Source organism: Opisthocomus hoazin, chromosome 10 (assembly GCF_030867145.1).
Source record: "Opisthocomus hoazin isolate bOpiHoa1 chromosome 10, bOpiHoa1.hap1, whole genome shotgun sequence".
NCBI classification, from domain to species: Eukaryota; Metazoa; Chordata; class Aves; order Opisthocomiformes; family Opisthocomidae; genus Opisthocomus; species Opisthocomus hoazin.
Genome location: NC_134423.1, coordinates 21519346 through 21546227, shown reverse-complemented (window position 1 = coordinate 21546227; position 26882 = coordinate 21519346). Strand labels below are relative to the sequence as shown.

The window sequence follows — 26882 nt, the reverse complement described above, 5'->3', positions numbered from 1 at the left end:
TTGCCCTTTTTCAAAAGTTTTTCCACAATAACCGTAGGCAGATTATTTCAATCCACAGCCTAACTTCAAACAAAAAAAAATTAAGCCTCCACTTGCAAGTTTTTCAGATGAGGACTCACACTGTCCTGAATGGGAGGATGAGGTGAGCACAAAATGCCCGAATGATCCCCTAGTAGTCTATAAAAGCCATTGAGAAATCACCAGAGTTGTTGCCACGTGGATGAAAATCCAACTAAAGACAAAAATTTGTATTTGAACAAAACACTGGCACAGACATTCGCTTGTTTCTCTTCATTTTGAAAACATTGCTGCTGTTTTTTATTGCCAGTAGAAAGATACAGTTGAAAGTATTGGTTTACCCACAGCCTAGAATCAGAGGGAAGGGGTGAAAACATCAAAATCATTGCCAATGGTGGTTGTTTGTCACCACGCTGTACGAACCCTGTGGATAAAGGGGCTTGTTCAAGCTTCTTTGCTGAAGTGCGGCTCAGGAAATGGTGGGCCTTATTATTCAAAAAAATAAAACTGTGCAAAAGAGCAGAGGAAGAATAGGAGCGTAGACACTGGCAGATTCGGGCGGTGGGGGAAGCGTGAGGTCAGTACAGAGTCAGTAAGCGAGAGGTCAGATGAGAACCAGCTCTAGGAGACAGCTGTGGAATGAGAAAGGTTATTTATGGAGAATAAGGTTGAATTTCATTCAGGACTGCAGAATAAGAAAGAAGGCTAGGAAAAAGCTCAGAGTGCTTGTTATCAGCTTGGTCTGTAGACAAGGGCATGCTCTGGAAGATCAAAGTATTTAAATAAGCTTAAAATTTTCAAAGGATTGACAATTACAGTATTCAGCCACTTCCCCATCCATCTCATAGATGAAATATATTGGATGCTGCATTTTTTGACAAAAGACTGAACAGCACAGTGACTCCCAGATCTCCCCCACTGCTGCCTGTGTCTGCTGTCTCCCCCTCAATTTCCACAAGCAAAAGCACTTCCCACTGATGTGTCAGCAGCATGCATCCATTTCACGCAGCCCCTGACCATTTCCCTTTCCCAGTGCTCATACACGAACTATTACAATGTGCACATTTTACCACTGTCCAGTCACACAAAAATGCGCATGGAGGCCCAGAGAAAAAGTTTGGTGCTAAAATCCAGTTCTGATAATATTTCCATGCCCAAGACACTTACAGGCAGAATTCTGCAGAAAAAATGACGGACTAACACCTGCATGAACAATAGATATCAGCGTGCTTTGAAAAAATGTTTGTTCAGCGACAGCCGAGCAAGCATGCCTGCAGTCCTGTGAGCACAAGGCAGCAATCTTGATACGAGATTACTCCATGGGGTTTAAATTGCTTCTCCCCCTAGTCAGCTGTATGTTCCAGCTGTGTATTTTGGCCTCCTGAAAAGTTGGGCAATCCTGCTGGTCTCTAGGCCAGCGCAGGAGGCAGTGGGGAGGAGGAGGAGGTGGAACTGTGGAAAATGTGCCAGGACACAAACAGCTGAATGGACTCTATACTGCTAACTACTGACACATGCAAGCTGTGACGGGGCTCGTCTCTCCAGCCCCAAAATCTTCTAGAAGAGAAAACAGGGGCCATATTCTGAATAGCCACATGTGGGTATCAGCCCTACACCCCACGAGCAGGCCAGGGTAGTTCTGCTTGCTTGCGCAGAAGCGACAGGTATTCTGGAACTGGGCATTTTCAGGTGACATGAGACAAGTGTAAATTTTGTCCTGAGACAGATCACACCCAACTCCCAGAATGTACAGCAGTACAATGGGTTCGTTTTCTGCATCACTTTCCTGATGTCCTGAAAAACCCCAAAGCAACCGAGAGCAGCAGCACCACTCCGCAGGCCCGGCAGGCTGGCTGGCTTGCTGTTCTTGCATAATTGCAATTGCAGAACGCAGACAATTGTCTGTACCACTTGGAAATCACGGCGTGCAAGACAGTCTGAGTCAGCAACTTCTTCAACTCGAGCACCAAAGACATTGAAGCCTAAAGCTCAAATACTTCATGTATGTACAAGCTTCATTGTCATAATCAGTGTCAAAATGGCTTTTGCAGCTGTAGTTTACACATCACATTCACTGCTGCTCAGTGATCAGCAGGTTAGACACACTATTTCTGGGAGAAAAATGTAAACCCCTTCTCCACTGTACCTTCTTTCCACTTTGATTACCCTCTTTGCCAGCCCACAATGTGGAAGTCTCTTTTCTAGCCCCATTCTATCCTAAAGATTTGTCTCCCTCTTGTATTTCTTAGTTTTTCTTGCTTCTTCCTACCTTTTCCTCAGATCTGTTTGTTTCCTCCTCTAAGTACCCCTTTTGTCATCCGCTTTCTCTTGCTATTTCCCTCCCATTAGATGAAAATGCTTTGCGCAGCCCCAAAGCAATTCTCGCCCCTATGATCTCCCAGAAGCTCAGTCAGCCCCCCTAAACCTCCCGCAAAAGCTCCCCATTTTTTCTGCTTTTACAATTGTCCATCTGTCCAACACTTCTCAAGAATCCTCCAGCATTATACCTTCTCTGCTTTGTTTTTTGTAGGCTCTCCCCAAAGCACCCGAGAGCAGCACCTGCTTGTATAGCAGATGCAGAGCGAAGGTGACCCGATCTCTCCGCCACCCAACTTTAACGAGAGGGCACCGGTCTTCTGATGCTGCTGCCTTACAGAGGGCTTAGCTCTAAGGAAAAAGGGACAGAGTACGGTCTCCCCAAGTCTCCTCTGCCCCAAAGCAAGCTGACTCTGGATCTGGGGGCAGCTGAGACTGGCACCCACAGCACTGCTGATCTCTCTAGGCACCCCGAGTATAGATCCTTGGACTGCTCCAGGGCCAGAGCAGATTACAGAACCCTTACCACCATCTTAGAGTCTCACAGGTTTTCCTCTCCTTCCCAGTCCTGTCTTCCCAGGTGTCTAAGTCCTCACCACCCAGAGAAAACCATCACCTAAGCCTTGTCTTTCCAGTCCCTGAGCCTGGGAGCCCCGCACAGCCCGGGGAGTGCAGCACCCACGGGATGCAGGAGGCTGCACCGTGACACCCAGCCGCTCCAGCAGTGCCAGCCCCAGAGCTCAGCGGGACAGAGGAGTGCTCTGTGAGCTGCTGCTGCCAAAGCAGCCTCCACCATCTCTCACCGCCCGGCCTCGCCTCCAGGCAGCCAAAAATTTGTGGGCAAGGGAGGAACAAAGAACTGTCATCCCCACCCACTCCCCTATAATTATCCTGTGCTTCACAAGCGGGATTATCTGTCTGGATATGCAGTGCCGTGCAGCCAGCTGTGACCATAGAGAATTAGCTGTTCCCCTCTTGGAGAATTTTCCCTCCTCTCTTCCTAAGTATTTTTAAGCTAACTTGCATTCATTCAGTATGCAACCCTTTCAGTTTGTGATTTACTAAGCCAAGGATGAGAACTGGTCCTTCTGCTAGAAAACCGAGCCCACTTAGGAGAGGTGGTATACCCAGTTCCTACACCCTTCAGGCCTTGCTGCCTGTTGGCCCTCTGCTTCCCAAGGCTGTTGGATCCCCCCTCACAGCTAGCCAGCCTCTGGCCCAGCCCAAGAGTGACCCCAGCCTCAGGACCCCTCAGACTCATAAACTGGGTCCTCGTGCCATTACAGCCTGTAACACATTGTGGCCTGCCTGGATGCAGTAAGAGAAAGCAAAAGAAAATCAGTAAAAGAGAAGAGCAATCTGGCTGTTCTGTCAGTAAAGTCAGTTTTCTTAGGTGATCAGTAAGAAGGATGAGCTCTTTGTCTCTGTCAGCCTACCTCAGCAGCTAACAAGATCAGTCCAAGCTCACAAAGACTCACTCAAGACAGGTTTTCAAAACCACAGATTCCTCCTCCCTGACTGCCTCCCCATGTCCCCTCTGCCTCCTGCCCAGCAGCCCCTTTCTTACCTGCTGCTAGTTAACCGGGAGTGCTAGTGGCCAGCAGCCTTCCTTCCTGGGCCAGCCTCCTTAACCCTTCCCAGAGACACACGGAGTAAAAGTGGCAAAGAGAACAACAAAATACAGAGCTAGAAACTCACCCCTGCAGTATGGCAGCAGCAGGAGCTGAAAAACACTCTAAAATTAAGACAGGCTCTATGTACACCTGCAAAACAGACGGCTTTCATTGGTTGCTGAATTTATTATTTAAGGAACAGATCCATCATCCGTGGTCATGCTGAGCAGTAATTTATTATATATTCACAATGACAAAAAAATCCTATGTACTGGCAGTGAGATTTATGTTCCTAGATCACTCAAACATCTTAAAAATTCATCCTACAAACATGTCTGAATACAAGACAGAGAACTGGACCTCATCTGAATGCTTAACAACTGTTAACTCTATTCTCAAGTACACTTCCTTTCCTATAGCTAACCCAGCACTTTTAAATACAGGCAGTCATATCCAGCTATGTACAATTCTGCCCTGATGTTAGGTCTCTCTGTGGAGCAAGGCAGTATCTTTACTCTCAACATATGCAAGAAGCTGAACCCTTAATTAACGAAGAGAAGCATACCCGACCATCAAACAGATAACCCAGAGGTGGTTGCGCAATTTATTATTCTCTCCAGATGCACCCCTTTTTCCAGGAATGCTTCACATTCAGTTCTTACATTGCCATCAGGCTCTATAAGTAATGTTTCATTCATGATTCACACTATTTTTGCAACTGTATTCTTGTTTCTGTAAGCTCCCATCAGGGAAGTTGCGTTCCCTGCCACTTGCCCGCATGCAGCTCTGCATGCAGACAGCTGTGAGTAGGAATGTACAAGACTCCGACCTCTGCAGTGCCATGGCACAGGGCTCATAGATCATGAGTCTTGTAAACTCCATTTTACAGCTGTCTGCACATGCAGCCGAGCAGCGGGACGAGCAGCACCACAAGAACTGGAAGGGGAGATGACAATGTTGGGGAGAGATAAGGAGAAACCACCCTGAGGGCAGATGGAGAAAGCAGACCGTGTAAGTTTTCTGGGGATAGCTATTAAAAAAAAAAAAAAAAAAAAAAAGAGAGCAAGAGAGACTCAGGATGTATCGGGGAAATAAATCTTCCAAGTTTTTAAAAAGGGGAAGGCAGCGCTTGCAGGCTCGCTCACCACAGCCCTAACAAACATAAATCTTGCCCACATGGGCACCATCCTCCCCAACGCGCTCACCAGGGCTGGCTGCAGCGCGGCTATCACGGAAGGATCTGTCGCATTAAGCAGAACAGCACTTGGCAGTTTCTGTGAATTATGGTTACAGCCAGCGCAGCTGGGTGCTGCAGGGGTTGACAGGCTCTGTAACACAGTCACAACAGCAAGCATTATAAAAAAAAAAAAAAAAAAATCACCCAAGTGGTTTGGAAACGGAGCTGAAAAATAGTTTTAAAACGTGTCCTTTAAACTCATGAGAGACTTCCAAACAGATGGGGTGGGGGGTGATCTGATGAACTGAGGGAGGCTGATCTCATGGTTTGTATCTGCCTTCGCAAGACCTCCTGGGTCTGCGCTTTGTGTGCCCATGTGAATGGGCTCCTCCTGCTCCGTCCAGAGGCTTTTTAACCTCCTCTCACTTGAAATAAGCTGTGATGCCATCTCTCTGTCTCCCTGATACACCTCCAGGGCACAGCTCTCTACTTCCTATGCCTTTGCAGCAATGAGACCTCACACCTCGGTGGCCGCAGGTAACCAGGAGCAATACCGCTCCTTCCCTTATCTCTCACATGCCCCAAGTGCTTAACACACCTTTCCCCACAGCCCTACTCTGGTTTACACTTCTGGTTTCAGGGAGTTTCAGAGGAAACCAGTGCACGCTTTAGCTTTACAAAGAATTAAAATATCCCAGCCAGAAAACCACTCTTAAATTCACTACCCCAACAAGTATACCCATCTGGACAAAACAATTAAAGATTTGCTCATCTCCTTGCACTCCTGGAAGTTGATTAGGCAAGCGTCAGAGTCATTTGAGAAGGTCAGGATCATCCCATGCACATAACAACTCTTCAGACCCCCATGCAGACCGCCTCCCTCTTGCTCAGATGGTATAAACACGTAAAAGTCACATCTTCCTTTTGATAGTCTGGGCACCAAAAGAAATAACCTTTTTTACAACAAAAGCTCTGAGCCCTGAGGACTTCCAGATCTGACCTAAAGCAATTATGCTTTTAAAAGGAAACCTGGTTAGTAACTGTCCACTTCACAGATTCACACGGGAAAAGCCATGTGGTATTTTGAGAGACAAAGTGAGAAGGAAAAATAAGTATGTCTACTACACAACATATTTACTAAAATGCTTGAAATAACCTCATTACAAAAGCTTTCTCCAAACACAGCCATGCTTGTTTTCAGCAGGAACAGCAAATTCCAGCAAAATCAGTTTTCCACTGGGGAGAAATACAGGTATTCAAGAAAAATAAGAGAAAACAGTACAAATTCAGCTTACCCACAGGAGGTTGAGCACGCACACAGGCTTCTGCTGCACAGAGGCAAGCAGTGACTGCAGCTGTGTGGGACTCAGCAACTCAGCTGCTGCTGGTTATCCGGAGACCCTTTTATGGTTGGCGTGGGGCATTATCCCCTACTTACAGCACCCAGAGTTGCCCTCTTACTCCTCACTTTTCACCAGGTGCTCTGAGCAGCCCATGTGTCATGCAGGGGTGGGCAAACCTTGCTGGCACCTCTGCCCTGGATCGCTCCTCTCCGTTCAGGGGGGATTTCTAGGAAGCTCTGGGAGAGGGACTTTGGGAAACCTTTGCATTCTCTTGCAGATTCCACACACACACACACCCCCAAAAAAAAAAAAAAAGCAGCAGATTAGCCTGAACTCATACCTGCCACTGACTAAGCAAGGCAGCATTCAGCTCCCTACCAAATGCCCCACGGAGATGGAGAGGTGGGAGACGTGACAGGTCTCTTTCTTACACCCACAGTCCAGTGTTTAGGCAGAAGCCCAGGCCCAATTTTCCTCCTGCCTTGGATCAGCAGCAATGAGAGGATGCAGGACCAGGCCCAATTCCCAAACAGTATTTCACTTTTGATTTTTAAACCGCTTGCTCGTTTACCAAAAAAAGCTGGAGGTGTCTCACAGCCAAAACGATGCATCTGCGAGGTATTCCACTTATTATATAACAGATGATCAAAGAGAAAAATAAATTAAAGAAGAAAAAAGTAATGTAGCAAATTCCATCCCTCATAGCCTTTCTGTTCAAGTTTTTGTTAATGTTATAAGCTAAACCACAGGAAAAATGTAGTATACAAGGACTGTTTGGAAGTGCCGTGCTTGGCGAGAGACTGTAGGTGTACGTATTCAGTATAACCCATCAATTTCTTTCATGCAGGTGCTGTTTTTAGAAAACAAACCAGAGAAACACAATTTTTCCCGACTAGCAGCACAAGTTGTTGCACATTTAAGAATGTAAAAAAGGCACTAACCTATGGTGACTAAGGCAGAGATATCCGTCGCTGGACAAATTACGTGCAACATTAGACACTCAGATAGAAATCACTGACACGCAGCTTTAGATAAGAGGGAGCAGATCCTTTGGTTGCATGTGCTTTGTAAAACACATTGTGTTTACTCCTTTGCTGGCTAGCTGTGATGACCGTTCCTGGAAGTGTGGAAGCAAGAGATGAAGAACCACCCAAAGGTGACTCTCTGTGGTAGAACGGACGCTGTGCAACACCCAGGGCACCCTGGGCAGGGTGGGCAGCTATGCCGGGAGGATCTCGCAGCTCCACAATGGCATCACCTCACTGCAGTGCTTAATAGCTTGTTGATTCAAGCCTCAGTGACAGGCTTTTAGTGCTGGTCAAACAGAAGGAGAGATCTTTTCACCGCAAGGTTGTTTTCTGAGAAAACCCAGACTTTTTCATACCTGCTGATTTCGTATCTCCAATGCAGTGAGGTTAGCACCCAGAATCCCTCTTAAAGGTCTCCTTTTTGGTCACGACATGGCACTTTGGCAAACTGAGATAATCTTAAATCAGATTTGCTTTTCTTTATTTGACTATGTATTGTAGTTTTGCATTTTCATTAGTACGAAGAACTCCATTAGATCAGCTACCTCCACTTCTGCTCGCTGCCGTTAGTTTCGGTTTCTTGTGCATTAGCACAATGCTGCAACACTCATCTTAACACAGCATTAGCCACATTTTTAAAAACTTCCTGTTAGTCCTAAAAATTTTGCCCATTAGAGGATGAGATGGACGTGCTAAATGTCGCAGAACCATTTAGGTAGGGATACAGTCTTGGAAATCGTACTCCAATGTCACTGCAGATGACAAAGTCGTTTAGGTATGACTAAGCAACCAGGCTGCCTTTAGATGTTGCTCTTTACGTGTGTGGACATCATTACGATCCCCAGCTTGCAGCAGAAGCATTCTTTGAATTACCCTTCCTCTCTGTCAAACACTAATCATTTCTGCTTTATATTAGACTTTTTGTGGATGCCACTAATTCATATTCAACACTTGATTACAAAAAGACCCAGCTGGGCTGTACCACTCTGGTACCAAGCAGAACAGATTGCACACTCTCACAGCAACTGGTGGGGATGCCTGAACACACCAAGCCAGCCCAAAGCATGCCAAGTAACTCCTCGCCTGGCGTCTCAGAAGTATTAGGCTATTTATCAAAAATATTTTGTAAGCACTTTCCCACATGTACCTAAATATTGACCTATATGAGGAATAGATAAACACAACGACAAAGGCTGCTATTTTCTCCCTTTTTAGGATTTCTACTTTTATCTTGTGTTTATTCTTTATTTTTCTCACCATTTCGCCACATGACATTTTTAATCATCTTAATATAGTGACCTATGGATAACATCAACACATTCCAAATTACAATTATACATTCCCATCTGAGGCATTTATCTGATGCTGCTATCTGAGCTGCCCTAATTACGGCAGATTGATCCCACATTTATCCCAGCACAGCATTTTATGTTAGAACCTTGTATTCGCACAGGGTTGCGCTGGCAGTGCCTGGGCTCCCCGGGCTTCCCGGCGGCTCTGAGGACAAAGTATATCAACCTTTCCAATTGGATTTTCTGAATTTGCTGTGCCTGCTCCCACGCAATGAACTTAACAGACAAAGAACTGGAGCAGAGATGAGGACTGTGAAAATTTTAAGAGGAAGAAAAAGTAAATTAAGCAGGGATCCTGCTAGACAGAGGCTGAAGCAGGAACAAAAATTCTTTGTAGCGCTGTAGATTTCAGACAAAACCTAAATACTCAGACCAGCTTCCTGTCAGAGTATAAACTGCACGTACTTTGGCCATTTTCTCATCAATTTAAAGCCGGCATCATATTTATTACAATGACAGCATATTTACTAGTGACAGCACTCAGAAAGACGTTTTGGGAACAGAAACAGAATTTTATCAGACTAAACTCACATGGCACAAACACTGACTTTTAAGTACAGTTGTCTGTGCACCCCTGCATTATTGAAATAAATCTGAGGTAGCTCCCATATTACACCCTTAAAAAAAGACAGGAATTACCCAGCTCATCCTCCACTTCAGGAAAATGTGAATTTCTGATAAAAAGTTGACTTTTGTTGCTTTGCCAAGCACTAGGCGCAGAACTTGGGAGGGTTAATAACAGGCACGGGCTGGAGACACGTGATTTAGCTAGCCTTGTTTGCAGTTCGGCTACTTAGCAAGGTACAGCCTGACCTTAGGTGACTGTGGCTAAAAGGAACAATTATGGAACTCAGCAGTGGAAAAAAAAGTAAAACAAAAACAGACAGACAGGAGCCATATAACTAAAAGAATTTAAAGCGTTCAGCTAAATTATGCACATTAGAATACACTACACCCAAGCTTTGTTAACTGCTTCAGTGGAAAAAGAACTGCAGAAAAGATTACGGAAACCTTGGATTTCTTCTAGAACAGTTGCTATACCACTTTCTTTTATCTCTTGAGCAGCAAATAAAAGTAAACTTTCATTTATCTAAAGTTATATGGCCATATCGCAGACACACTGGAACACATCATTAATATTGGTTGATTTATGATTCTGTTTCCTTACAGATAGGAAAACATAAATTGAGTGACTTGCCCTAAGTCACCTAGGAAGTATTTGTCATTGCCTGGAAGTAAGGCTGTAATCTGACCCCCTGCACCACAGTATCCACCTTTTGAAACTTCAGTGGTTTCTGGGAAATAGTATATTTAAAATACTTCATATAGCCAAGTAAAATTCCTTATTTTTGAAGTACTTCTAACATAACCTATGATTCTGCAGTAACTCTCTGCCTCTCCTAGAGTTAGCACACCTCGGTCAACGCCAGTGAGAAACTGCTTGGTGTCAACCGCAGGCTTGAACTGTCTGATGATTATCTAAAAGGCTTTAAACACACCAACTTTCTGATACATATTTAAGATTGTGATTCTCTGAAGGTCAATTTATCATGTAAATGCTAGTAATAGTCATTGAAGTGAGATGGGATTTAGCACAACAGGTTTGTCCCCAGAAAAGAATGCCTCCCATCTTTGTTACAAATGGAAATTGCTGCAGAAAAAGGAGCTGGTGCACCGGGGAGACACGTGCAGTGGGTTTACTCAGTATCTGACTTGTGTATGGGGAATAACAGGACACTTCTGAGGAAGCTCAGAAACCCACCGAGAACCTCCCCTCGGCTGTATGAAGGAACAGTTCTCGTCTCTCTTTTCTTGACTCTGCTGGTTTAAAAGACTTCCTAATTCTTGTTTGACCATGGAGCCACTGGCGTTTTCAGCAGAGCAGTTCAATTCCCGTTCAGGAAGGACTTTGAGAGCAGCACTTCTGGCGAGCTGAGCAGCAGGCACAGAGGTGTGCTGGCGTGCTCCCTCCCATGCCTTTCTGCAGCCAAATCCCCTGGAGTGCTGGTACCCAGATAAGGAGCTCTATGGTCAGAAGCAACTCCACTGAAGCCATTGGAGGAGATTTTGGTCGTCTGTGGGCACAGAAAAACACCAGAGGCATGTCTTTGGGATATAGTCATCAAAACACAGGCATCTTGGGACACTCGCGAATGCCCACTGCAAGCCACAGAACATAGGCCTGCTGCCGGCTGGTCTGCTTTGGAGAAAATTGCTAGGGTTGAGGGAATTTATTTTGTTCTGTACTTTAAGGGCCTCCTGTGGCCAGACAGATGGGACGGGTGCAGCTGGAACACTCCGTCCCCTTCCCAGTGCGGAGTGGAGCTGGGAGGGCCGAGCACAGCTTGCCGACGTCCTGTGACAGCTCACTGCACTGCCCCAGACACAGTGTCCAGCGGCACAATCCCCAACCCTTCCACAGCCTGGCCAGCTGGTAAGGGAACTGGTGGGTGATACCCACAGCCAACAACCCCCTCATTCTTCCCACTTAGAGCAGCTATTTAGTCCTCTTTTAAAAAAGTGTTTCACGAGTATTGAGTTGTATGAGTTTAAAGTTTGGCTTAGCTAGCCGGGGTGGATGGACCCTGACAAAGAGCTCTTAAGCCTCCTCTGTGTAAACACCTAGTATTTTCGGGGAACATGTTAGAACAAGTCAATAGCTCCTTGCACTGGTACAACAGGTTACTGACTCTAAGTCTCAACAAAGACAATAGATCCATGTAACTACCAAATTTAATGCATTTATAAGAAGATTCAGTATCACCTTCAAAGACAAGACAACGCTGTGTGTTAGCTGGGGCTGGGAACCCGATTTCACTGGCACTTGGCTCCCTCCTCACGTAACCAGCTGCGGTGGAGGTCAGCTCATCCTCTTGGATATCCAGGCTGTCTCAGTCAGACATGCGAGTACTGTGACCTGATCCAGCCCATCAAGCGCTGATGCCAAACAGGAGATTCAAGGCAAAGGGCTTCCATATAAGGGGAGAAAGGAGTTGGGAGAGTTTAAAAGAGAAAGAAGGATCAAAAGGAAAATTTTGTAGTGCAATTCAACTCTCATCAACGCAGCCTGCACAGTGCCACCTTTGGCCTGTTGTCCCACAGTATAAGAACAAAGCTAGATATCCAAAAAGACAATTAAAAGGAAACCATACTATCTGCACAGGACATCTCTTCTGCTGAGCACTGGTGATTAACCTTTGGAAACCATGATAATTTATCATTGACGTAAAAAGTACAGCGAAGCCCCAAGAAAGTTCACATGAACCAGGAGTAGCCTCTGGCAGATGTACTGGCTACAGGAAAGCATTCGAGCTACGTACAGTAGATTATCAGAGTCTGGACATATTGTTTTTTGAAATATATATCGTACCTTAAACAAAAAGGAAAATCCTATGCGATGATGCTTCAATGTCCATTGGAGATGCCCTGAGACAGCTCTGTGAACTATGCAATGAAGGAATCACCACAGTTAGTCCAGTTTTAGGGAGTCCATTAGTAAATTGGAACAAGCAAATTTATGGAACAGAATAGTCTACGAGCTTGGGATATCTTTGCAGAAACCATGAACTCTTTTCTACTGTAAATACTGTGATGCTTGTCTGAGCAGTGGCTTACTGCAGAGCACTGTCTCGTTAGCTCACCTCTGGGCATAACAGGTAGTTGTCACTTGCATGGAAATGAAAACAGAAGTTAATGAATGAATTAATTCACTCTGTGTTTAAAAATCCCTCCTTCCTATTGCCCCCTGCCCATGACTCCTGAGTAAACTATGTAGAAAGGGGTCTGATTCCCCGGTGTCTCTGACTTTGAGTACATACACAGTGTGCCCTCTTCACACAGTTATCTTTGATGCAAAGCCACCGTGTGCTGGCTACTAACTCTACCTAAGCCCATTATAGGCACCCCTTGTATAACATGCACCTTGCTTTAGCATTCAAGACATTCAGTTCCCAAAAACATGATAGGATGGCTAGAGTAACCACTAACCAGACATGCTGGAATGCCTGCAAGTGTCCAAGATTAGTCATTTGGCAGCAATCCTGGGGAAATGTAGCTTTACATATCCCACTCTGGACAGCAAGGTTTAGTGCTTAGGGCCTTCTGGCAGGCCTGAACCCAACTCCTTCCCTTGCAGAGCACAGCATAGCTTAGACCAGACGTGACTGCGACAGCTAGAGCTGGGATGCAATCGCCATGAAAACCTGGATTATTCACTTTGTCAAATCTGTCTCCAGCATATTCTTTTCTTCACCAAAAAAAGAAACCCAAAACAAAACAAACCCTTTCCCAGGCTGGGCCTTGTTATTTATTTTTTCTGGATAATTTCAGCTTCTGTGGTTGTCAACTGAAAGGAAAATGCATGTGTCGCATACACATCGATCAGAAATCTGGTGGGTGTTTGTATATTATACAAGAGATCAAAGGTTGGAGAAATTTCATTCTAATTTGAGGGCAACAAAACAAGGTTACTGAAAAGCAGCATGTGTGCTCATCAGCTATACAAACCAAGGCAAACACAAGCTTCCATTTAGGTGCTCAGAGCTGGCAGGACTGAGAAGCAGCAACACTTCTTTGGTCACTGAAGCTCAATGCAGGACTTGCAGGGACACATCTTAGAAGGGCTGGCACCTGCACAGCACCGTACTTTCAACAAGAGATCCAATCGCCAACCTGTAATGTACCCTATTTCTTATGCCACATCCACACCAGGCAAGAGGGCACAGCGCAGCACCTGTGCCGTCGCTCTAAGCAAGTCGGCACATCCAAAGCGGCAGCCGAGCGCTGCACAGAGACAGCTCGGGAGCAGCCTGCGAGCAGCACAGCGGGAGCAGCGTGGCCTGGCTCCGAGGTTCCGTGTGCCTGACACTCAAAAGGACCGGTTTGCTTGAGCTTAGTGCTGAGCTGAGACAGGATTAGTCCCACCGGTCCAGGAGCTGGTGTGCTCACCATGAGACCACAGACCCGGGCATCACGCTGTTGTGTGGGGCTGCCGTGGCCTCAGCATTTCGGCTCAGAGCTGCAGAAAATAAACCAGTTAAAACATGCAGAAACTGGCAGCTGTCTTCGTGTTTCTCACGTATTAAGCTGCAGAACTTGTGCCAAGTACTCCCGCGCTCGGGACTGCACAGATGATATTGCTCCTTCAATGTATGACATTCATGCAGCATTCCAGCGGGGAAAAAAACCAGCACAGCCGAATGGATGAATGGAAAAACAAATTGCTTCAAGTTGATTTAAAGAAGATATTTTGTCATGCATGGGAAGGAAAGAAAGAGAATAGGTGACCAAAATAGAATGGAGCAATTGGAAACCGCTGATGTTTGATGAAAGGAAAGATATTTTCTGGGGTGAGAAATTTAAAAGCCTGGAGTGTTTTGAAAGGGCAAATTATGCATGACTTTTTAATCCTTTAAATGGTGCCAGGTTATCCAGAATCCACTCCAGAAAGGTTTCCGAAACAGTTTATTCTAAAACTAAGCCAAAACCTTCAGCCAACTCTGGAAAATCTTATTCAGAGTCAGACTAACATTTTGTGAGCTCATGTCAATGTTGGAAAATTGCTCCAGCTGAGAGCATGAGGGAATAGTTTTGCAAAGAAACCCCTGAGTTTTAGCCTGTTTCTATGATTCGTAATAAGAAAAGTCAGAAAAGGAAACTAAAATCCTTGGTAGAAGAGAAAAAAAAAAATACAGAAGGGCTGGCTTGCATTTTCTGACAGAGCCATGATTGTATTTCCATTTCACACAGCGTGGATAAGTTTCATGCCGTACTGGAAGCAAGAGTAGGGGTTTCCTTTACATGAGCTTTACATTAGGGCACTTAGCACACAGATGTGGAGGATGGCTCCTCAGTCCTGCCCACAGCACCTCATGACTACAAATACGACAAAACCAATTTTATTGCTCCAGCCAGGGTCCAAATCACACCAGTTGCCATTAAAAATCTCTGCCAAAATGGCAGTCAGGCAGTGCAGCCCCCCCCGACTAGCAGGAACTCAAGTGTCAAACCCCACAGGGCACACAGGTGACACTGTCAGGGGTACCAAAAACTGACTTTCCCAAAGCAACCTTTTTTTAGGCTTTGCGTAAACTTCTGGGCACGTCCAAGTCTGAGGCATCCTAGTCATTCATATTTCTGGGTCACCAACTCCTCTTCATGTGATATCAGTCCCCCCCCTTCTCTTTTGTTTTTTTAAATCTGGCCAAAAAAGTTAGTGGATAAATGACAGGTATTACTTTGCCCCTTTAGTAAATCATTGACAGATATGGATCAGCATTTTGAGATCTACGGACATAGGTAGGAAGCAAACCAGACAGTATATTATTACTTTTCATAACAAGGACTGATGTTTTGCTTCCATGTGTGTCCACATTCTTTTGAAGTCACAAGTAAGATGTGTGCTGTAATAAGCAAACATAAAGTCAGACGCTCTTGGCTATATAAAGCCATATGGAAGAAGAAAAGAGGAGCTATATGAAATCCATGACATCTGGGAAACACTTTGTATATGGAGTCCAAAGACAGTATACATTGCCAGCCTGCCAGAAAGGACATAGATGTCCCAAACAGAAGCCTGAGAAAATAGAAAATCAGTTCGTATTAAGTTAACTCACAAAATACCTTTTATGGGGCACCAGATCTGTTTGGAAATTCAAGCCAAATTTGGGACATGATTGTGAACACAGACAAAAATTCAAAACAGAAATGCATAGCATAGTCAGATATGCTTTAAGCAGAGGGGTTGGACTATATGATCTCCAGAGCTCCCTTTCAACCTCAACTATTCTATGATTCTGTGAAATGTTTTCCTTTGGTATTTTCTAAATGAAATGGTTTGGGGTTGATTTTTTTTCTTTTCCAAAATGAAAGGGGACAAAAATAAACAGCTTATAAAGTAACACCAGGCATTCTGTTTGGGACTGAATAAAAACATTTTGCAAAATTTAAGAATTTTCCTCCTAAAGCCCGTCAAGTTTCTGCAGAGGAGCTTCTGCTTTTAATTTCATTAGAGCTATGTTTATTTTTCACATTTGCGGGGGCAGAGGTCAGGGAGCAAACCAAAAAACTTACCATTCATCCAGCTCTGCTCCCAGCCCCTGTTTTCTTATTCACAGGTGAAAAACTGCAAAGATGATAAACGCTTTCAGATGTACCCCTGTTTCTTCAGGGCTGAAGGTGCAGAGCAGGCGTCTCTGCAGCCAACAATAATAAACACTAATGCCAACCTTGTGCGTTTCCATGGCCATGGTGCCCCAGAGACCTCCTCTTTTATCCACATGCTCCTCCCCTCCAAAGCCACCTCGTCACCGTCTTTCTGAGGGTGGGGAAGGAGGGACAGTTCAGATAAACCTGTTTCTGAAGAGATTTTGTTCCAAGGGGGGAGAAATGGAGGGGGTTGGGGTGGGGGGTGGGGAGTGTTTCTGCTCTTGCGTTCTTTCCCTGGGTCTATTTACCATCCTGTGTGGTCACTGGTAGAAGAGAAACTATTTGGTTAGAGAGCAGAGAGAATTAGCACAGCAAGCACCATTGCACAATCAGGAGCCACCAGGATCAAGCTAGTGTCCCCAGGGCTGTACAGGCAAAGCAGAGCAATATTTTCCTATAAACACTAAAACCACTTGCAGTTAAGCTGTGTGCTTGGGCTGGTGTGGCAGTACCTGACACGGTCAGATCACCTACAGCTAAACCTCTGGCTCCTCTTAGCATTAGAGTCTCTGATAGAGCTGGTCGAAATGCTTCCATCCAGCAAACTTTTTCTGAAGGAAAATTACTATTGTTAAGGATTTTATTACTCTTATTAAAAAAGGCCCATCCTGTCAATTTAAAAAAAAAAAAAATTCAAAGTCGAAAATTATTTGTTGGTTTTGGTTGGTTGGTTGTGGTTTTTTTCCTTAACCTGATCATCCCACTTTTCTCACCTTCCCCAAACTACTGTCAGGAACAAAACGGAAAAGCAAGTGTGTGGAGGGGGCAACAGAGCCCACAAAGTCACCTTTTGTACCCCAAACAAGCTGTTCCTGGCAGTGCAGCACGTTGCTGTGCCACCATAGAGAAGCTGTTTTGCTGTGCGTTCTGCGGAAGGTCCTTCTTGTAGCCATGTAGGAATGAGCCCACACAGCTCCGAGGCTGTGATCACCAGTATCCTTCTGGCCCATGTAGCCTACAAAGAAAAGCAAGCCAGGGTCTGGCTGTGTGCCCTGCAGAGAGGTGTCTGGAGAACTGCTTTCACTTCACTACATGTTCAACTCAAATTCTCCGCGTGCCCTGCTTATTTTAAGGAATAAACGGTCAGGCCTGTGATCAGTACCTGCTACAAGCAATGGGAGCTGATCTGCGGCCTGATTCTCAGGACAGGGCTTGTACGTGCATGAGGGGAACACGTCAAACCCCCACCACCCTCAGATACTCGCTGCTGGTAAAGTATCACTGCTGTGCATTTGCGCAATACCACTGTTTCACCTCTTTTATCAAAAAATCTCAGCCCGCTGCTGCAAACACGAAGGAGCTTCACCACACCTAGGAGGGAGGTCAGGGTTGGTACAAATGGAGGAACAGGCACGGAGTGAGAAAAATGCCAGCCTTAGGGTGGGGAGGCAGTGGAGCTCGGCTCATCATACTAGCATTTGTTTGCTCACACAGCAACACTTCGGTACAAAGACAACCAAATCTCCATTATAATCTCACATTTTTGGACTAGACTCCTGCGTATTAATTCCTATTGATTGACACGTGGAACAGCACACTTTGATCATCTTGTTAATCAGGTATTCTTGCAGCAATATGTGACGCAGTTTAAATAAGTCAGGTTAAGTCCTTATGTACACAAGGAAGCTATTATAAGAAAAGGCAGTGATGAAACTACTTTTTGCAAGAAGTAGCCAGAGATTGAGTGCCTTATACGCTTTGGAAAATTTCACTTCATTTATGTCATTTTTCATCACTTTCTGCTTAGCATGACACAGTGTTGTCCCCTCAGCCATGACCGGTTTGGCTTGAAAGTCAAGATTTTGCAAGCCGGACTAGTGAAACCCCCTGAGGCTCTAAGCTTGCAGGGAACTCAGTACCTTCATTTTGAGGGGGCATCTCCTTCATACAGCGTGTTTTGGTCATTCGAAATGCTAACCATTCTTGGCTTAGAGGCATAGCAGCTCCTGGCAGACACGACTGCTGAGTTACCGTGGCCCTGTAGCGTGCTTCAGAGAAACAGGACCTTCCTCCCCAAGGCACCAAAGGAGGAGACCCCAGCAGTGCCGCGGAGGAAGAGCACTGGTGCCGAGCAGGGCTGCCCAGCCCCAGATAGGCACCTCACTGCAAGGCTGACCCCGTTGCCCAACCTCCCTATGGAATTACATTTGCAAAAGCATCTCACTTGCAGAAAGTCCCAGCTCCTGTGGCTGTCAGCAGGGACTACAAGTGCTGGGGTACTGAAAAATCAGAGCAGTATCACCAGCCCATGCCTCTCTGTCGCCCATTTACGAGTGTGGCTCAGCCTCTTAGGGACCATAACTGAGTCTTGATGAAGCCCTTGGATGCGTTTTACTGCAATACAGAGCTAAGAATGAGCATGCACGATTACGCCAGGACAATAGCCTCAACTTAACAATCGCTTCCTGCAATTGTCTGAGGCAGCCTGTAGAACGAGGAATCATCTCCTGATAAACGCTTCTTGGTCATTTACCATCATTAATCTATACTGTCAGAATGAGTTAGGTGCAGAGGAGCATGTTAATTACAATGCTGATGACACTGTAGCTTTAATTATTGTGACTTCAAAGTAAACAGTGGCAGTCAGTCGACCTCAGTCACCATAAATGGTTGCTGGAGGAAAGCGCTATCAAGCTGGCAGCACTGACGTCCAGCTTGCAGGGTCTGCAGTTACAAGGCTGGCATTATATCATTACTTTTCCAAATTGCTCTTTATTTCTACCCACACTAGTCAGGTCTATGGGACACTTTTTCCACTGCCTATGACATACCTTAAATTAGGGGTGACCAATTTTGTCAATATGTAGCTACCTAGCTTTATTTATAGAACACTTCAGATTAAACAGCAAAAGGTCCCACTGTCCTTTTATGCCTTTTCATTTTGCATTTAACAGCTACTTATTCATTTTACTTACCAACTAGGGCTATGTTTTTATAGCTTGTGGTTCCTATTTCAATATTATTTTATGCCATTTTCTGGAGGGCTAGGATTATGGAATAAACCTAAACACCTGGGTAGTTTGTAAGGCACTAGCAGAGCAGCTAGCAGTGTTGCAAAGGCCCCCAAATCCCACCAGACAAATGTGGCCCTTCTGCTATTGTAGGACATGAGAAAAACTCTCAAACCCCATCAGATTCCTCCTGAGATTCTCCACGTGAATCCCAGCGGGCAGGTTGACCGCTCGCTCTGGCTGTTATCAGCATTAAGCTCCTGTGGAGGAGGAAAGATCAAGCTGTTGTCCGTATCTCCTTCAGACAGGACGAGAGGAGGTGGGCTCACACGGCATGGAGACAGCACGGTAGGAAGAAACACTCTAACACTAACGCCATCAAAGCGTTGGCATGGGCTGCCCAGCGAGGCTGCGGGTCTCCGGTAGCAGAGGCTTTAAGAAGCCAGGGTACCCGCTGCGGAGCCCAGGGCCCACACAGCCTCTCCACTCCAGTGTGTTTCCTGCTGCTTGATACATCTTGGGAAAACACACCCTTGATCTTCCCCACAACTGGCGTGCAAAACGCAAAAGCCTGAGAAGACAGAAGTAGCCTGTGAAATGTCCTGCTCTGCTCTCTCAAGGAGGGCAAACCAGGGAAGTAAGGAGTTAGAGAAATAAACCAATAAAGTAAAATTAAGGTGGGGAATTTAATCACTCAGGAGACGGGAAATTCAAGGCTCTGGTACCCATGGCAACTACTATTTGTCCACATTGTATGGAACATTAACCTCAACTCCATATGCGGAAACAGAAAAAAAAAAATATGGGATGTATCACGTATGAATGCATATTTCATGCAGAGAGCACTCTGCAAGGGCTACTGTGGAAGCAATAATTAAATTTCCTGACTGAAATGCAGGTAGGTTCACGCACAAGCAGCTCTTCTGAGACACAAGCTAACGTCACCAGACAGAGCGCCCAGCTCATCCCCACAGTTTAGGCAGGGACGAGTCAAGGTCTCGGTTTGGCCATAGTATCACGTCCTGCCTTATAGGCTTCTGGCTGCTGTTCAGATTCTGTTTTGAAAATTGCCATCTGTTGATTTAGGGAATGTTGTGATGTTTCTTTCAGTTGTTTGGGTCAACAAGAATTCTGCATTTCTTGTATGTTTTCCTTTTAAGCAACTAAAGCAACATTCATTGTTCAACAAGGCAGAAGTCCAGGTCCTGCTGGGGGATCAGTTTATTCAAACGTGAGAACCAGATTATTGCTGAGTTAGACAGGAAACAAGTTATCAAAACCTGAGAGAGTTTTGTGCTTGTCTTGAGCCGAATTTGAACCCTGGGCTGGGTGCTGAGGAGTCAGATCACTTACAGAAAGAGCCAAAACCACAGCCAGCCGGATAGACAGTAACCCTGTAGATGGAACTGTTGTGCTTAAAGTTTCAGGTTTTACATCTACAGATCTTGGACAATTGCTGACTGGTATATCTATTTTTGCTAGAACTTGGCAGATGAGAATTTATGAATACAGACACCAGCAGAAGAAATATAACAGCTGAGAAGACTAATTGCAGTTGCGGGTGAGGGGCGGTGCTGCACACTATTTCAAGAAGAATCGGTTTAATAAAAATTACTTCTATCTTTTGTCACCGCCATGGGACACGGAAGCCTCCCCCCCAGCCTGGCTTTAGAGGTGCCATGTGTCCTCTGCTCCCAGGCCAGAGGCAGGCTGAGGAGAGGCAGAGACCCCCCGAGCCACAGTCCGCAAGGGGAGAAGGTGTCTGCTGCACAACTTCCCCGAGTGAAAACACTCGGCTTTAGGCAGAAATGGGCCTGAGCAGGGATCTTGGACCCTGCTGCCTCAGTAAAAGCTTGTGTCAGAGGCAGCACGCCAGGTACCAGTGCTTGCGGGCAGCCAGAGCCAGTGCCCAGCATCTCCCACCTCGACACTTGCAGACTCTAAACAAGCCCCTCACTCTTCATAAAGCGATTTGACACATCCACAGCACTAGCCGGCATAGCTCAGGTCTGACCACTTCACAGGTTGGTAGGACAAGGCCAAAACCCAGCCACGGCACGCAGCGGGGCCAGTGGAGCCACCGGAGCAGCGGCACGCTCCCGGGCAGGCTCGGACGCTGCGTGCCGTGGGTGCTTTGCAGGTTCCCCATCCCTGCTTGGCATCTCGCCGCACGGTAGGCTTGGGCAGCCCTGAGCAGCCACAGCTGGGGGGCTGCTTGCTCAGATGGGGCTCCCCACAGAGGCGCGAGGGGAGAGGGATGGAACACGACAAAGCTGTCCTCCTGAGCAGCAGCGTCCATGGGCAGCACTGCACCAAAGGGCTTCCATCCAGTAGTTTTGGACATATTTTACCGAGTCAAGGCCACATTTATTAGCAGCAATTCAAAGCGAGATCTCCTGCTGTGGAGGAGATTGCTGTTTCTTTCACCTGCTCTTCAAAATAAGAGTGCTCACACAAAATCCCTCTGCCAGAAAGCCGTAGGAGGGCTGTCCCAGGCCATAGCCAGTGGGCAAAGCTGGAGACAGGCAGCCCACAGACGCTCCGCACAGCCTGCTTACACCCGCAACGCAGCAGGGTGGCAGGCAGACCGCGGCGGTGCCTCTCTATGGCTGACTTGGAGGACAGGCTCACTCAGGGGGGCTCGCCCCGTGCCCTGCGGGCCACCCACCGCTCAAACGCACGCTGCTGCCCACCTTGCTCCTCCCTGCTGAAGGCTCTGAAAACCTCAAGGCTAGCTCCAAAATGGAGGCTGGTGGCCTCGCACCAGCACCCGTCAGCTCACAAGCTTCAAACTCCCTACAGGGCCATAAAAGCCAGAAGGATATAATTTCACATGAAGGAAAACAACTACATGGTAGACTTCTTGAAAATGCCCACCGAGGCTCACACAAGAGGGGTGCCAAGCTCAGACCAGCTGAAATAGAGCCATGCTGTTACGCCAGCATCCTCCACACCACATCCTGCTCCTGGGAAGGGGAGGGCTCCCAGCAGAAGTGCTGCCCTTCGCTCCTAGGCACAGGCACTCTCCTCCGGCAGTGTTTGCCATTGCTAGCGCAAACCCCAGGCCAGGCTCATGAGGGCTGGGCTAAAATTACCGACCTCATTTCCAGAGAGCTGTTAGTAACCTTGGACACTTCTCACTGTAAGCGTCTTAAATATGAGCTATTCCTCACCAGGGAGAAATCGGGATTTGATAACGCACAGCAACGAACAACCAAACAAGCCAAATCTTGAAAAATGGCTGCACATGTTTCCACAGAAATCATGGCAGGTTCAGGAATTAATCTGGCCAGACACCACAAAAATATCTATATGTTAACCCGAGTTAAGGCAGGTTTGAAAAATCCCACCCTCCAAATGATTTCCATGTCTGACCTTCTGTTTATGGAAAGGGAAAGATGTGCAGTGATGAGGTAAATGTGTTTATGAATGCACTGCTGTTACCTTTCTACTCGAACAGCTTACGGTAATGACTTTACCACCCGTATTTATTGCTAATCAAGATCAGCACTGGAGGAGGAATCATTTCTGCCACAAAGCTTGCGCTAAGTCAAGACGCCGTTTTTTCCTCATCACGTGAAAGCCATAGCCCTGGCAGAATTATTTGCAGCCTGTTAGTGGCTAAAAGTACCGCTTGTCTAGGAGTTTGCTCTTCTTTCTTAGAAGTGCTCACATTTTACCTGGCACCTCTTCTGCGGAGCAGCAAGCGCAGCCCAAGCTGCAACAGAGCAGCCAAGCCGGAGTATTCAGCAAGCTTCGCTGAACGCGTGTTTGAGGAGTTTCCTCAAAAGCAGCACAAGCTACCTTGCCAGCTAATCTTTCCAGCCTGCAGCTAGGGAACGGAGCGTGGCTGCGGACCTGTGTCAAAGGTACATTTGTTAACACATTTTCCCCGGAGTGCTAATTAACATTTACATCAAGTACTGTGAGAGTGAGCAAGCTTCAACACAAACACACTGCGGGGAAATGGAAGGAGCAACTTCTCTCTCCCCCCAGATGCGGCGTACTGTTTGCCCTTCAGGAGCTGGTGAAAATCCAGTTTGTTTTGTAATCTTCTGTTCTCTAAAATCAGATATTTCTGCAAGTTAATAACTAACCAGCTTCTTTTTATTTAAAAACCTACAAGTGCATTTCAAATGCCATGAAAGCAAGGCCCTGCTGGCACTGGTGTGAGCCAGCCCGCATGCACGTCTGTTCTGAGTCATGGCACAGGCGCTCCCCAGTCTAATTACAGAAAATGACAATATTTTATAATTTTATAATAAACATAACTAGAAGAACATCAACACACTCTTGCTTGCATCTTGAAACAAGATTGAACCCTGTTAAACTAAAGGCTAAGATAGGGAACACAAACACAAATATTTGTAGCTGGATCTTCAGTTGCCACACTTCGGGACAGACAAAGCAGCTCTAATGAGTAACATTTGCACCCACAATAAGATACAGGCAAAGTTATTTGCAAACACAAATTTGCACTTCAAAAAATGTGAAGGCAGCTGCCGAACAGCTGGTTAATGGGCTATTCTCAATATTGTTTCTCAATACTTATTGAGAAAAAGGTGCTATGACATTGAAGTAAAATTTTTAAGACTGCAATATAACTTAAATATGTTGAAAAAATCCTCCAGGTTTTTCCCAGGGAGGAAAAAAAAAAAGGTTTTTCCAGTTTTTAAAGGAAAACCTAGAAAATAACAAGCTTAGAGAGGGCAAATCATATTTTATGCGCCATGAAACAGTACTATGTAAAACTTCACCTATTCTGTGAACTTTCAGGTCATGAGAGAGTGCATATTATTATTCTTCAATATGTTCTCTCCTGCCACGACCATGCATCCTGCCCAGGCCCCCATGAACTCCAATCTGAATGTCTAAAGAAGTGCCAATATTCTTTAAACAAGGCACCCTTGCAGATGTAGAAACATTTGTCTGAGTAAGGGGTACAGCTGCACACTACTTCCAGAAATCAGCTTCTAACTCTCCGCCTCCACAGCAATCAGGATCCGAGATGAATAATATATACTAGGAAAACACAGACGTTTTGATTGCAAACTGGTCTAGAGTTCTGTGAACATATTTTGTTATTGTTGCCTACTTGCCAAATATTTGGGGTGAATAATTTTCAGCTTCAGTGCTTACAAACCGCTCCCATTGTTTTGTCCCTTTTTCTTGCTTTTTGAGTGTTGCTTGCTTCTGCCTTTTAATTGGATAGCCAACTTTGTAAACAAGAAAATAAAAATAACAAACCTTAAATGCAAAAGCAATGCCTATTTTTGTTGGAGATGCTGAAGTGAAGGACCCTAAGCAGTATTGGGACCGGGAGTCTGGGCAGTAACGCGGGAGATGCACCGAGCGACCGTTGCCGAGCAGATGTTCCGACAGGACAACGTGATGGCGTTTCTTTTGCTTGACTAGCTCGTGAAGCCAAACACCTTTTCATTCGGTACACACATTTCTATATCCACTTAGAATATTTTTTAACGAGTAGCAAACACTCCGATATTTTGCAGATTGCCAGTTTCCTAAGTTCTCTGTCTTTATTTCCAGCAGCTCCTATCAAGAATAGATTTTAGCTCAAAATTGCCTTAACTGACACATTCCTGACATGATCTCCCAGACACTCTTTCTCCAAAGCATGAACGTCTGGGCTGAAATCCTGGCCTCACCACTGGCAACAGCAAAACTTCCACCAGTCCCCTCTGAAATTTGTAAAGACAAAAAACCCACAGTATTTTGGGGGAAAAATGAAGGTAGAATGCCCGGTTCCCAAAACACTAATCGTTTAATCTCATGTAACAGGAAAAGATTAATATAAACATGCTAACCTGTCCAAACTGGAAATCTTTCAGATTTCAAGCACAGGAAACAACAAGGGTTTGTTTTTTTTTTTTTTCAGGCAGGATGTCAGAGCTGCCCAGTGGTTATACGTGAGCCGGGGACAACATTGCTCCACAAGATCAAATTACCAACACGAGCAACCAGAAAACAATCTCCGAGCGTCACTGCTCGTGGTCTGACAAGAAGCACAGCTGACCCATTAGGAAGGTTAAATGCTCTCTAGCGAGCTCTGGGACAATACGAGGAGTTTGCTGCTGGACATCGAGTTCCATGCAGTTAAACTGTCAATTTGTTTGCCCAAATTAATGCTTATCTTACCCTATGCTTGCAGTGGTTTTACTAAACATGTTCAACCTGCAAACCTTACAGCAGTGGCTTTGCTAAAATTGTAAGAAGCTTCCGGATCTTCCAAGCACCTAAGAAAATTATTTTGGTAGTTCCCACCGCACAGAAACCTGTAGTTACTCAGATATTTGAAACTTCCAGTGAGGTGGAAGACCACACATGCCACTATTACATTTCTATTTCTAATGTTTCGCACAACCTTGCTCTAAGGAATTCCTGCAGTTGTTTACAAAGGCTGATGCAGAGGTTGTGTACAGTCTGGTCCAAGGGCAATGGTTTACTGAAGTCACTTGTAAACAGCAGAAAGAGATAATATTTTCTGTAATTGGGGGGAGGGGAAGGGAAGTCCTCACCTTGCACCAAGGACCATTAGAGACAGGGCTGGTTTCCAAAATATCTGCTCCTTCATTTTCTTCCATGTCTGATTTGTTGAAAAACTTTGGTTTCCAACAAAAAACATTAAATCACCCTCTGGGCAAAACCAAAGCAAACCATGCAGGCTCTAGCATCCCAGTTTGCGAACGCCCTGCAGTAAGCCACATGCCAGCTTTATGGTCACTGGTCTAATCCAAGGTTGCAGATCCCGGTTCCTCGCCGGATTTCACAGAGCTTGGCCTTTCTTTTAAGCCTTGATAGCTTGTCTTGTCAGGCATTTCTCTCCCTCAGACCTTCCTTGCAGATCCAGGTTTTCGCGTAAGAAATGGCAAAAGTTTCGGGCTCCCTGGCACGACAGGAAGACGGACACCGGAGCTCTGCTCATCCCGGCAGAAGCCTGACAAGGGAGTGCAATGCGTGGCCACACCTCTCTGCTGCCAGAGCTGGCCTAGGCCATAAAATCAGAAGCAAGGTCACCCAGCAACCAACCGTTGCACGTCACTACAGTAATAAAGCCAACTTCTACTCAACTTATTGCTTGGGGAGATAAATATTTTTATTAGATGAAAGAAACCCAGAGAACGTGGCGGGGGCTGCCTGTTCTGAGCTGAGATACATTCGTTTTGATCGATGCAAAGCTCTCAGCAGACATGCACAGGCCACGTACAAACCCACAACACTGTGTTTGCGAATTCCGTTGGGGTCAAACCCCTAAGCACATCTCCCCGAGGATGAGCAGACCCTGGGTGGGTAACCCCTGCAGAGTCCCCTGCAGCAGAGATCATGAGCTCCCACCCAGGTGCCAGCAAGCCTTCCATCTGCCACACGCTCAGCTTAAAAAAGTTCTGCTCTCAAAAGCTTAGATAAAATAGGGATGAATCTACAAAATAGCCCTCGGTTCCCTGCCAGAGTCCGCAAAAATCAGGCTATACCATAAGGCTGCCTAAGGGAGCTTTCTCAAGCAAATGGACTGTTTTTCTCAGGGTGCGGAGTGACCACATACCTAAAGGAGCAAGCTCAATTTCAAAAGCTTCATTTCTCTCCAAACACAGCCTGCCTGTTATAGAGAGGGGCTACAATAAATAGAAAGAAAAGCAGGTAACAAAAGATCGATCCTCTTTGTTCTGTTTACACTGTGTATCAGGCAGTGCTGTTACAGATAGCTGGCGCCCTAAAATTTCGAAACTGACTGCGATCTCTGGCATCTATTTAAAGACACACATGGCTTCATTTCCAGTACAGCCCCTCGGCCTGCTCTGCAAAGGCCTCTCTTTCAGAATCCCCGAAACAGAGGAGTCCAGGGTCATTGGCTACTTTGGA

The 26882-nt window shown here is 45.8% G+C and overlaps 1 protein-coding gene across 1 annotated transcript in view; it reads right to left on the bottom strand.

The window, feature by feature from the left end:
• PDE8A (phosphodiesterase 8A) overlaps positions 1–25959 on the bottom strand; it is a 169135-nt gene extending 143176 nt beyond the window's left edge. The window contains exon 1 of the mRNA XM_075432252.1: positions 25541–25959. Within this exon, the coding sequence (XP_075288367.1) occupies positions 25541–25606 (66 nt within the window). The 5' untranslated portion in view covers positions 25607–25959. The remainder of the gene's footprint in view (positions 1–25540) is intronic.
• Between the last annotated feature and the right edge of the window lie 923 nt (positions 25960–26882).